Here is a 12,706-nt window from a genome sequence, read left to right as displayed (position 1 = left end):
AAATCAAAGAAGAACTTAAAAATTCATGGAAATCAATGAGAACGAAAACGCATCAGTCCAAAACCTATGGAATACTGCAAAGGAGGTCCTAAGGGGGAAATACATAGCCATCCAAGCCTCACTCAAAAAAATAGAAATATCCCGAATTCACCAACTAGCTCTATACCTCAAAGAACTAGAGAAAAAGCAACAAATGATGCCTCAGCCATGCATTAGAAGAGAAATAATTAAGATTAGAGCAGAGATCAATGAATTAGAAATCAAAAACACAGTAGATCAGATCAACAAAACTAGAAGCTGGTTCTTTGAAAGAATTAATAAGATTGATAAACCACTGGCCAGACTTATCCAAAAGAAAAAGAAAGGACCCAAATTAATAAAATTATGAATGAAAGGGGAGAGATCATGACTAACACCAAGGAAATAGAAACAATTATTAGAAATTATTATCAACAACTATATGCCAATAAATTGAGCAACCTGGAAGAAATGGATGTCTTCTGGGAAACTTATAAACTCCCAAGACTGAAACAGGAAGAAATTGACAACCTGAATAGGCCAATAACCAGTAACGAGATTAAAGCAGTGATCAAAAACCTCCCAAAAAACAGGAGTCCAGGGCCTGATGGATCCCTGGGGAATTCTACCAAACATTCAAAGAAGAAATAATATCTATTCTCCTGAAGCTGTTTCAAAAAATAGAAACAGAAGGAAAGCTTCCAGACTCATTCTATGAGGCCAGCATTACCTTAATCCCCAAACCAGGCAAAGACCCCATCAAAAAGAATTTCAGACTGATATCCCTGATGATATCCAACAATACGTTAAAATGACACAAAAATAGCTCAATGCCGTGGGTACAGAGTGAAGTCAGTCTCTGCGTGACACCAGACAAGGGAGGGTCACTTCCACTGTAGCCGTAAGGAAGGCTTCCTGGAGGAAGAAGCATCTCTCTGTGCCTCAAGGGTTAGAAAGTCATCCAGGTAGAGACAGAGACATTATTTATGTTAAACATGCTCAGCATCCCTGCAAATACAACAATTGCAGTTTAATTATAGTTAGCTTACTTTGACAAATGACATTTCAGCAGAAGCAGAACAAAAAGTTTTAAAATAGGAAACCAAAGGATTGTCACCAGCAAGTTGTATACTATATTTCATTTATTCTAAGACACATTCTTTTCCACATCTCATGTGTAGGAGATCAGGGCGAATCGTACTATTGATACCATCTCATAAAAAATTGATGGTTTTCTATTATTATTCTGCTAGTTATGAGTAGTGATTTATCTTACATCCTATGGGAACTCTGATGTGATCAAATAGGAGGATTATTTGATGAAATATGATGCAATCGACCCCCCAGGGCTGATGATTGATCTTCTGGGCTTCTGGGTGCTTATTCCAAATGGAAGAGAAGTCATGTCAAGGGTTCATGAGATACTCTGATATGACCTGTGAAGAACACAAGCAAAAAATATTTCTACAGAATAGAAACTCATGCTCCCATGTTCACAGTGACATTATTCACAAATAGTCAAAATATGGAATCACCGCAGGTGTCCATCAACAGATGAATGATAAACATGTCATGTTCGTGCAATGGAATATCATTACTCAGCCTTGAGAAGAAAGGAGATTGTGACACGTGGGGCCACACGGATGAACCTTGAAGACCTTGTGCGGAGAGAAATAAGCTGGTCACAAAAGGACAACTCCTAAAAGTTTCAATTATATGAGGTCCCCAGAATCATCAAATTTCTAGAGACAGAGCATAGAATGGTGGGTGCTCCTGGGGAGCAGGGACTGTGGAGGTATTGTTCAATGTGTATAGAGTTTTAGTTTTCCAAGACAAAAATAGCTCTAGAAATTGGTTGCACAAAAATGTGGGTGTACTTCATACTTCTAGGCTGTGCATTTGGAGATGGTGAAGACCATAGGTTTTATGTTTTATGAGGGTAGGTTTACCACAATTTAAACAATAGATTTACATAAAGAAGATGGGATTGGGAAGAAAGGGGAGAGTCTGGCGGAAAGACTGAGGCTAATGTGATGTAAATTGATAAAATGGTAGAAAGAGTAGATGCGTAGACAAAAAAGAAAGATTAAAAATAAAAACTCACCAGTGCTTCAAAAACCAAAACAGAAGACCTATCAAAAGGATCAAGAAGGGCACTATTATTGCCAAAAATATCAAGCCAATGGAGATGGGGTTTCCTGGAAATTGGGGAAGGACACAGGATGTCACTTCAAAACCCATTCTCTGATTCTTCTGGCCTTCCTTTGCCTACCTGATGGTCACGTGCTGCTGATGTATCCTACCTCTGTCCCTCCCCCAACTCTGGCCCTTCCTCCCCACCTCCCCTCTCTCTTTCTCCCCTTTATTCCCTCCTTCTCCCCCTTCCATTCCTCCCTCCCTCTCCCTTCCCTCCATCCCTCCCCTCCTCCTTCCCCCCACCCTCCTCTCTTCGGTGAAGCCCACTTATGGCCAGTGCCTCCCTCTATGCTTGAGGACCATCTCCCCCATGCCTAGCCGGGTCCCAGCTCTTTCTCACCCCAGTAGAGGACAACATCCTGGCCGCCTAGACTGCTGTGTCTCACTCGGCACAACAGACCAGCCCCCTCCTGGGCTGCCACGTCCAGGGTTACTCGGAGGTACCATGTCCCATCAGCATAGGGCAGAATGTCACCTCTCTGGGTGCCCTGCTGCTCCTGCTCACCCCGCATCCACATCACCCACACAGGCTTTGGGTAGAAGCCGGAGACGTGGCACACCAGCAGCAGATGGCCAGGACCCGGACTGGGACCAGTGGACAGCCAGGCCTCAGGCTTCACGGGGGCAGGAAGGAGCAGGGAGAGTGTCAGATTATGACTCCACTCTAGAGCACAGGGATTTGGAAACTTACAAGTTTGAACAGTGACCCCTTCTCTTCCTTTGGAAACCAAATTATTGATTAAGCCCCTCTCTTCTTAGGTACTTCCTCCTCTTGAATTTAAGGAAAGTGGTGAGAAGTGAAACAGAAAAGCCTTAGGGGGGGACAGGACTAACCTTCTGCCTTCCCTGCCTCGAGGACGCCCAGGAGATACCGAGGGCATGTTTCAAAGAGGAGCTTCTCCCCGATATCCCGGATACCTTTGTACTGACTGATGAGCTCACAGATGCACTGCGCCCTGCTACTGCCCTCTGGGGTGGGCACACAGGAGTAATTCTTGAGGCTCAGAAAGTCCAGTCCTCCTAAAGCTCCCTGCAAGAAGTGCACGGTGCCCATGCTGGGATACAGCTTATAGCCTGCTATGCCCTGGATCTCAAAGGGGTCTGGATAGAAGGAAAATGGACAGTTAGTAAGAAGCAAACAAGAGGGGCGCCTGGGTGGCTCAGATGGTTAAGTATCTGCCTTCGGCTCAGGTCATGATCCCAGGGTCCTGGGATCGAGTCCCGCATCAGGCTCCCTGCTAGGCGGGGAGCCTGCTTCTCTCCCTCTGCCTCTCTCTCTCTCTCTCTGACTTTCATGAATGAATAAATAAATAAATAAATAAATAAATAAATAAATAAATAAAATTTAAAAAAAAAAGAAGCAAACAAGAAAGAGATGAGGGAAGAACCTGGGATTTGGGATTTGGGTGATGCAAAAGGTCTGAGGTGTGAAATGACGAGCCAAACTCTTATTTACAGCAATCAGGGATTTTTCAGAAAGCTGAGAACCAGGGAGAGGCATGCATATCACTAATAGTAGAGAAGCAGTTGCGATGACGTATGTGGGCAGAGGGGAGAGGGGGGCAGAGTATGAAGGTGGGGGGCCAGCCATCCATGGTGAATAAGAGGAGTGCATTAGGAAGAGGGCCAAGCAGGAGGCTCCAAGAGGGGGATTGCAGGAGGAGGTCACTCAGGCATCAGGGAAGAGAAGTGGGGCTACTTGCTTAGGGTTTGAGAGAGGCAAGTTATACACGAGCCAACCGGGAGATGTTACAATGGGGCACCTTCACCTGTCAGAGGAGAGTGAGGGCAGCAGGAAGAACCTGGAATGCTCTGCGGGGGTGTGGAGTCAGAGGGTGCAACTGCTCCAGAGGAGTGTATGTGTGCAGCTGGGTAATGCAGGAAGGAGGGGCAAAGATCAGAAGGTAGAGTAGCCTGATGTAGGAGAGACAAATTCAGCAAGAGCCTCCCTAGATCAGAGGATTGGACTCACATTCCATCTGGAACTCAGAGGCATGATCCTGCACTTCTAGGACGAACCCACTAAGGTAGACCTGGATGAGCTCCTCCAGCTCATTCACTTCTTCATCACTGAAGTTCCCCTTGGACCAGGGCTTCAGGAAAACTGCCCTGTTGGCAGCGCTGTCCCAGCTGTGAATCTGCATGTCGCCCAACCATCCTGAGCCCTGGGTCTGGGCCCAACTGCTGTTGATGAAGGACGAGATCTGGATGGCTTGGTAAGAGGTGGGCCCCTGAAAGGCTGTGGGTAATGGGAGGATAAAAAAAGTGAGGAGAAAGGGAGAAGCAGGGAACAATAAGAGAATGAATATTGGAAAGATCTAGAGAAAAGGAACCCAGAGTCTGAAGAGCAACAAAGAGCCCAAGACATTTGTCCCCAGGGCCTCAGGCCGCCTCCCCATTTCTGGAGGGTGGTTGGGAGTGTTGGGGAAGCCTGAGCCTCCGTGGCTTTATCTGGACCCTGTCCCCATGCTGGTGTGGCCAGTCGTCCACCTTCCTCACCACCACCGCCTGGGCAGAGAACCTTGGGCAACACCAGCAGCAGAAGCAGCATCTCCCCGGAGACTCTCAGAGCTGCTGCTGGTCTCAGGCTTCAGCAGCTCCGCTCAGAGCTCGACAGTGACTTCCTCTCTCTTGCAGCTGGGAAATCTCCAGGTCTGAGATTTGGAGTTTGAGAGAAGCAAGTATACACAAACCAACCAGCAGAGGAGAGTTGCACCTCCCACAGCCCCGGGCCTCCCACTTGCCTCTCATTTCCACTCCAGCCCGACTCCAGTATTTATTTTCTTATCTGCCCAGCTTCCAGCTGCTTCCCTGTCTTCAGTTCCCTTCTTACTTTCTAACTTTCAAGAGCCCCCGTGTGATGTTGAAGGGTCATGTCGCCTCCCCAGTCGCGTACTTCCACAATGCTAAAGAAGAGGATGATGTTGGACATCTCCTCCAGCTTGCTGTATCTAGAAGGACGCTTTGGGTTTGTCCATGCAGCTCGACCTTCTCCCTGCCTCCCCGCTCTGGCCCTCCATCGTCACCACTCCCAGTGTCCTCAGTGGCTCCTGTTGCTCATCTCACGCCCTTTGTCTCATCCCTCTAACCCACATTCTCATTTTGGGGGAGGGGGTGTATGTTGACCATCACTTACACCAAGGCAGAGAATTGCAAACCCCACCTGGCTTGTAGTGCTACAGATCCAAATCCCAGAATCAAATATGATAGATACTGCCATGTACAATGCAAGCAAATTTATCTTATACCACAGCCATTTTTTGAGGGTAAAAATAGTATTTTCTACTGGCATATGATCTTCTTTTCAGTAGCTCTTGAGCTTTGGAGCTTGGAGTAACACATCTTCTTGAGGACAGGAGAACCTGGGAGTCAGGCAAAGGTAGCTTTTTGTAGAAGGTTCACAAGCAATAGAGCCTCTTCCTCCTTTTGCAACATCCCCCACCTCGATCTACATTTTGGCCTTACTGATACCAAATAAAAGGTTACTAGGTGAACAAGGAGCTTGTCACTTTTCCCCAAAAGTTCAGAGGCGTTTGTCCTAAGATGCCATCCCGTCTTCTCCGTGAATGCCCTTGGCACATTGTAACAATATATTGAGCACTGTTGAGTGAAATATTTGGACTCTAATCAATGTTAGCTATAAAGATAATCCTTGGATTTTCTCCAATCAGGACAAAAATGACAAGTTTGCATAGATCTACATATCATCTAGCAGAAACGTGGTAGTAAAACATTCCAAGCTTGGGGGCTTTCACTAACTGATCGATTTACATAGATAAAAAATGCAAAATGAAGATTGTAACAGTCTCTATGCCTGGAAATAAATGGCTCATGGTATTAAGAGTGGCCTTTATTCAAGCCTGATTGTGAAGTCCAAATTGCAAAGTATATGAGTCAGGACAATATTCCTGGAATCCGATACCTCGCATAAGCTAATTCACTTTTGGGGTCACAGCCAAATGACAGCAGAGATTTAAACATTACTTGCCATTGACATTGTCTTTTTTCTCTCTCTCTCTGTAAGCCTTCAGTTTGAAGTAGAACACCCAAGACTCTGTTGGGTGCGCTGTCAATTCGCTGGCATGCACACATGTGAAAAACTTAGTGGTGTGCCAGCATAATTAGTAGGTTAATTCTCCCACAGGACAAACATTCCAGTGAGAGCGTTGTGGCAGCACGGGGAGGCCGTGAGCTGGGCTGGGAGAGGATGCCCTTGCATCAGCATGAGCACCCGCGGTGTCCTGGTGCATACTCAAGGACAGACTGAGAATTGCAGCCTCGTTTCAGGGCCAGGCACCGGACAGGTGCTCCTGCCCCCCAAGCCCCATACACTATCACTATCACCACCAGCACCCCTGCTCGATGCAAACCAGACCTAAGGCATTCATGCGAGAGGCACAGCCAGAGCTTGGTTGTGACACACCTACTCCACACTCAGGCTATAAAGTCTCCTCTCCCAAATGGCCCATGCCTCCAAAACAAAGCCTGAGTGGACACAAATCTCTCGACGCCCAGTTTACTCCAGTCAAGAAGCTCAGAAGACAGGGTCCTGCCTTTTACTGGTGAAAAGGAGAGAGAACAGGATTAATAGGTGAAAACGTACCTCTGATTCCTCCAAGATCCCAGAATTAGAAATACAACAAATAACCCTGAAATTCTACCCCAAAAGCAAAGAAGATAAACATCTTGGAGCCAAACGTGAGACTTCTGCAGACTTGGGGCCAGCAGGGGCCCCTCCACCAAAGTGCAGGCAGCAGCCCCGGAGCTGACAGCCAGCAGCGGACTGAGGTCCATGTTGTGCGCGTCCTGCAGCCTAAGCCACGGCCACAGTACCTGCAAGGCCCTAAGCTGGCCAGAGGAAAGCCAGCAAACAGGCAGCCCATTGTACTGCTTTCTTTCAAATTCTGTGATTTTAACCAAAGAATAAAAGTTAACAACAGAACCAAAAACAACAAGTGTATCTTGACCTACTTATTTATTATGCACACATTCATTTATCCAACAGGTATTAATTGAGCACCCACTATTTGCTCTTGTAGCAGCTCTGAGCTACCTCTCCACCATCCAAATTCTCATCCCCCATCCCACACTATCCCAAACTTGGAAGTCAGTTAACAGACTCCCTTTTAAGCTCAGGAAACTTGATTGACTTAGCCCACAGATTCTTGAGTCAAAAAAACCCTCAAATTTGAGCTGCAAGGGGGTGTTTCCAGTGACATTGACCCCACCTCCCCAGTACTGGGACACTAATTGGAAAACCCACTGCATTTCTACCTTATTGGTCTGTTAAACCAAACTGCATGTTTTTGGGTTTTGATTTTTTTTTTTTTTTTTTTTTTTACATAACTTTGTTCCTGTAGGTTTACTTTGCTTTCTGCTGTTGTTGTTTATTAAGAGTGCATGCATATGGTGGGGTCCATACGATCCTTATAGCAGACAGAGGTCTGGGGATGTCTGAATTGTGTCAAATTCTAGCTTATCATTTTCTTGCATCTACTGTTGAAAAGGAAACTTCTATTATTCTATTTGTTATTATTTTGTAGGCAATTTTTTCTGCAAAGATTTTCCATGTTTCCTTCCATTCTTTTCTAAAATGGAACATCTTATACTTAGACTCTGGAGTTTCACATTATAGTGTGAATATCTAATTGCTTATTTTTTTCTTATTGTGGTGAAACACAATATAAAATTAACTATTTTAAAGTGTTCAATTCAGCAGCATTTAGTATATTACAATGTTGTGTAACCACGAGCTCTAACAACTTCTAAAAAATTTTTATCACCCCAAAAGAATATGCCACATCTATTACGCAGTCACCCACCTCCATCCCTCCCCATGCCAATCCCCTATTAACTGATAACCTTCCTTATGTTTCCATGGACTTACCTATTCTGAGCATTTCATATAAATGGAGTCACACAACATGAGCTCTTTCATGTCTGGTTTCTTTCACGGAGCATAATGTTTCTGAGGTTCATCCATGTTGTATCATTTTTTCTTTCTTTTTTATGGCTGGATGATATTCCATTGTATGTATTACCACATTTTGTTTCTCCATTTATCCACTGATGGAAATTTGGGCTGTTTCTTCTACTCACTATTCACAATAGTACACATATTTGCCTGAACATCTGTTTTCAGTTGTTATGGGGATATACCTAGAGGTGAAAAGTCTGGGTCAAATGATTAATTCTATGCTTAACTTTTTGAGGAACTGCCAAACCATTTTTGTCAGCAGCTGTACCACTTTACATTCCCCCAGCCACATGAGAGGGTTGGAATTTTAGATAGTTACTATATTAGAAGTAAAAACTAAAGCATTTTTAAATATGTGTTTATTTACTAACTTAAAATGAAAATAAACTGAATGTGGATTTAAAACAAAAAAACATAGTGAGAATAGTGGCTTTGTAGGTCTTTAAAATATTTTTGCAATCCTCTTTAACATCTGACTTAATAGAAGGCAGCTATGTTTTCATAACTGCTTCCAAATACCATCTGATGCAATATGACATGACTACAGTCTCTGGAAAACAATGTACACTAAAATATCATTGTAGTATTGTTATAAGAATAGTCTTGACCTCATGGAGCCTCTGGAAGGGTGCCAGGAGCTCCCAGGTACACCTGAACACACCTTGACACCAGCTGGCCTAAATCTGTTATTTCTTCAAGAGATACACAAAGGTATTCTACCTTCTTTATTAGTTAAAAAGTTTCTAAAAAGATATATTCTCCTCAATAACTATCTCATTACTCTGAGATGTCCAAAGACAGAATAAGTACTCGATTTTTTCCATTTATTTACCAGTCTTCAAGAGAGCGAATTGTTTGTATAGCTTCCAGGTGACCAATGAATTATTTTTTCTGCTGCAAATGCACGAATGTCAGCGTATTTGAAATGCTTGACTCCATTCTAGCCATTGTTTTTGCTGAGGCTCAAATTGCCCCCTCTGTGACTCGGGATCCTTTCTAAGTCAGCCTGCTTCTGAATTCACAACACTCCTTCCTCACTGGGCTCTCCATCCCTCTGTGGTTCAGCAGAGCTGTTCCGGACTCGGGTAGAAGCTCCCTGCCCCAAATTGAAATCAAGTCATTTCCCCATGGCTCTCTGGTCCCTTATAGGGTGAAAATACTATGTGGAAGCCATACACCAAGACCCAGCTTAGTCTTCATTTCTGGGCTTTTTAAGTGGCCAACCTTTTTTCTTTTTTTAAAGAATAAATATTGTGGAGAATTCCAGATAGACGGAAGGGCTGGCCAACTTTGACAAAGCTGCAGAAAGGAGTTGGTGGCCATGGGGCTGGGCAAGTGGCTCCATGGCAAGTCTGAACACAGGGGGCAGCATCTGGGGGCACCGTCACCTGTCAGTGTTGTGTGGATCGTCAGTGTTGTGAAGACCACTGTGATGAGTGACTATCACCCCGGGGGTGGGGGTGGGGGTCTGGCAGATGTAAGGGCTAGACCTCACTGTGTTGGGAAAAGTCAGCATTTCATAAGGCCACCTTTCCAGAAATTCAGCGAAGGCACTTTGTTCTTTCCTTTACGTATTGGAGACCATGTCTTTATTGAGGAGGATCATGGGTTCAGCACAGTCCAGACTGGCTCTCAGTTCACTTGGGCAGATTGGGCGCTGGTGTGGGTTGCAAGACTACTGTAGAATTCTTGACAACACAGTGTGACCCCCAGGAACCATGGCGCCACCATCACCACCTTGTCAGGCTGCCCAGGGCTCTGTGCAGGGACCCCAGGAGCTGCTGAGTGTCTGTGCCAGAAAGGACCACCAGAAGCTCTTGCCCTTGACACAGGCTGGACGTCTATGCCCCACCTCTCCAGTCTGAGCGAGCGGGAAGATGCACGTGGGCATAGAGTGGGCCAGTCGACACCCACAAAGAGCTCTCGCATCTTTGACACCTGCCATCATCCCTTTTTGTTTGTTTTGGCTTAGTTCTTTAGAATTTCTCAATCCTTCCAGGCTCTTAAGCTCTTAAAATTTTATTAACAGAATGTCTGGAGGAGATGTTTCCAAAGGTTGTGCTTATACCTTTTTACCGTCCCTTCATACCATTATCCGTAGAACACAGAATCACCTGTCCCCAGCACCCCCACCCCTGGTCCTGTGCGTGACTGTCCCTGCATGGGGACTGCGACTCTGGGCGATGCTCCTGGCAAAGGCTGCTCAAATGGAGCACCACTCACATCAGTGCCCCCGGATTTCCCAAGATAACACATTTGATCAGCAGCCACTACCGTATATAATCCTGGGGGGGGGGGGGTGTTTGTGACTTCTCAGAGCCCAGATTCCTGTTGGCTACTAAAACTTGAAGGGAGGGGTGGTTAGTGTTTCTCTTTTTCCCAAAATGAGCTTAACTGTCATTTTATCCCAGGGGATTAATAAAAGGCTCTCCAGCATTCTGCTCTAGGGCCTTCAGCTTTCACGGGAAGGGGGACCATCAGCACACAGATTCTGTTGTTGCACAGACCCTGGTTTGAGCCACTCCTTGCCTCATGGTGTTTGGGGGCAGCAGTACCTGCCTTATTTCTCTGAAGACATCGCATTTGTGACACATTCTCTGGCCGTTCCCTACCACTCACCCACTCCATGTCTGCCGTAAACCTCACAGTTCAGACCAAAATATCTGCACTTGGAGCCAATCACATCTATGCAGAGGGGCCTCTTAAAGTCATTCTGTGGGCACCAAGCCCCAAGGAGTAAAGGAAGCTCCCAGTGCTGCTCTTACCATCTCCTTCCGGGTAACAACACGACCTTTGCTTGTTCTTCTCTCGCCTCTTGGTTCAGAAGGAAGAGTCAAAGCAGAGGCTTGGCTTTGCTCACTGAATGCACTGATTCTACATGAATGGGGCAGGACAGCTCAGCCTTGAGATTAGGATCGAGCAGGACCTGTCCTGACTTTATGTCCGGCTATGGGGTTTGCCAACATGGCTGTACGTAATGGATGATCTCCACTAGGTCAATGTAAAAGTGTTTTCTGGTTTGTCATTTTTTAATGTCTGTACATTAAAAGATTGACATAGGAAAAAAAATACTGTAGTGAGTTCATATTTATACTTTCAATTCTAGTCTAGAACCACAGAGTTTTACTCATTTATCTCACAGCAATCTCTTCTCCCCCTACAGAAAATCCTCGTTGCTGATGAATGAATATAATTATGTATTCACCCATCCCACACTCTAACCTATATCCCATTAGACCATACACACAACAGAGTCTTAGAACAATACCAACACTATCATGAGCAATATGATTATTGAAAACAATGTAAGTATTGTTTTATGACCCTAGGGTATATCCCCTGGACATAAGTAGATTGTTATGCTTTAAAGTCGCTTGAAATAGTTCCTGACTTGTGGTTTGTCACCAACTTGGTAAGTGGTTATGCGTATTGTTGTGTTTTGCTTTCAATGGTTAGGAACTGAAACTCTTGTTTCTTTGATTTATAATGTTACAAAGTGTCTACATGGAGCAGGACACCCCAAATGGCTGGATAAGGGGCTCAGGACGTTCTTTCCGTACATATCAGTGATAATACTGGACATAATTTTCTGAATAAACTATTTCAGAATTCTGGAAAATGACCAAAGGCATGCAACAGATTAAGAAGTACTTAATTCGGGGGGCGGAGCAAGATGGCAGAGGAGTAGGAGACCTGGATTTCATCTCCTCTCAGGAATTGAGCTGGATAGGGATCAAACCATTCTGAACACCTACAAACTCAACAGGAGATTGAAGAAAAGAAGAGCAACAACTCTCTCATCAGAAAAGCGACCACTTTCTGGAAGGTAGGACGTGCGGAGAAGTGAATCCGTGGCGATATTCGGGAGGATAGACAGCGGGGCAGGGGCCTCCATCGGCGCTTCTGGCAAGTGATAGAGCCGCGGGGCACAAAATCAGAACTTTTAGAAGTCTGCTCCGCTGAGGGACGTCACTCCGGTGGCTAAGTGGGGGGTGGAACCCTGGTGGGACAGTGTGGTCTCGGGACCCTCGGGGTCACAGAAAGACCGGGGTGCCTGAGTGTGGCAGAGCTCCCAGGGATCAGAGCAGGGAAGCCGGCTGCAGAGGCGGAGCCCAGGCGCAGGCTCTCAGCTCGGGGTCACCATTGACCATGATCCGCGGCACCGTCGGGCCCCTGCTCCTCCAGCAGGGACCCAACAAGCGGCAGATCCGGGGAGACTCACCTTCCTCCCCCGGGGAGGAGCCGCGCGGGAGCGCACTGCGGGGATCTGCTGGGTTTGGAGACTCCACCCGGGGTCGGGGGCCAGAGATAGAAACGCGCGGTCACAGGCCGGGCGAGCACGGGGTGCGGCCGGAGACCGGGGAGACGGGAGTGACTGGCGGCTTTTCTCTGGGGGCTCCCTGAGGAGCGGGCCCCGAGTTCTTGGCTCCTCCGGGGCAGAGATTGGGAGGCCGCCATTTTCACTCTCCGCCTCCAACGCTGTACGGAAAGCTCACAGGGAACAAAAGCCCGGAG

General features: G+C 46.1%; 1 protein-coding gene across 1 annotated transcript; it reads right to left on the bottom strand.

The window, feature by feature from the left end:
* Window positions 1–456: 456 nt before the first annotated feature.
* On the bottom strand, window positions 457–6,195 carry LOC123841355 (T-cell surface glycoprotein CD1b-like). Its single transcript, XM_064593567.1, is given in 8 exon segments — window positions 457–525; window positions 749–803; window positions 2,123–2,216; window positions 2,555–2,846; window positions 3,050–3,315; window positions 4,187–4,454; window positions 4,457–4,532; window positions 6,137–6,195. Coding segments are annotated over 8 exon segments (1,179 nt in total).
* Window positions 6,196–12,706: the final 6,511 nt, after the last annotated feature.

This window comes from Mirounga angustirostris, unplaced genomic scaffold, assembly GCF_029215605.1.
Source record: "Mirounga angustirostris isolate CCGP_5_RB_7025 unplaced genomic scaffold, mMirAng1.0.hap1 SCAF_6, whole genome shotgun sequence".
Lineage (NCBI taxonomy): Eukaryota > Metazoa > Chordata > Mammalia > Carnivora > Phocidae > Mirounga > Mirounga angustirostris.
The sequence above is the reverse complement of the archived record's forward strand: the minus strand, read 5'-3'. Positions and strand labels throughout refer to the sequence as shown.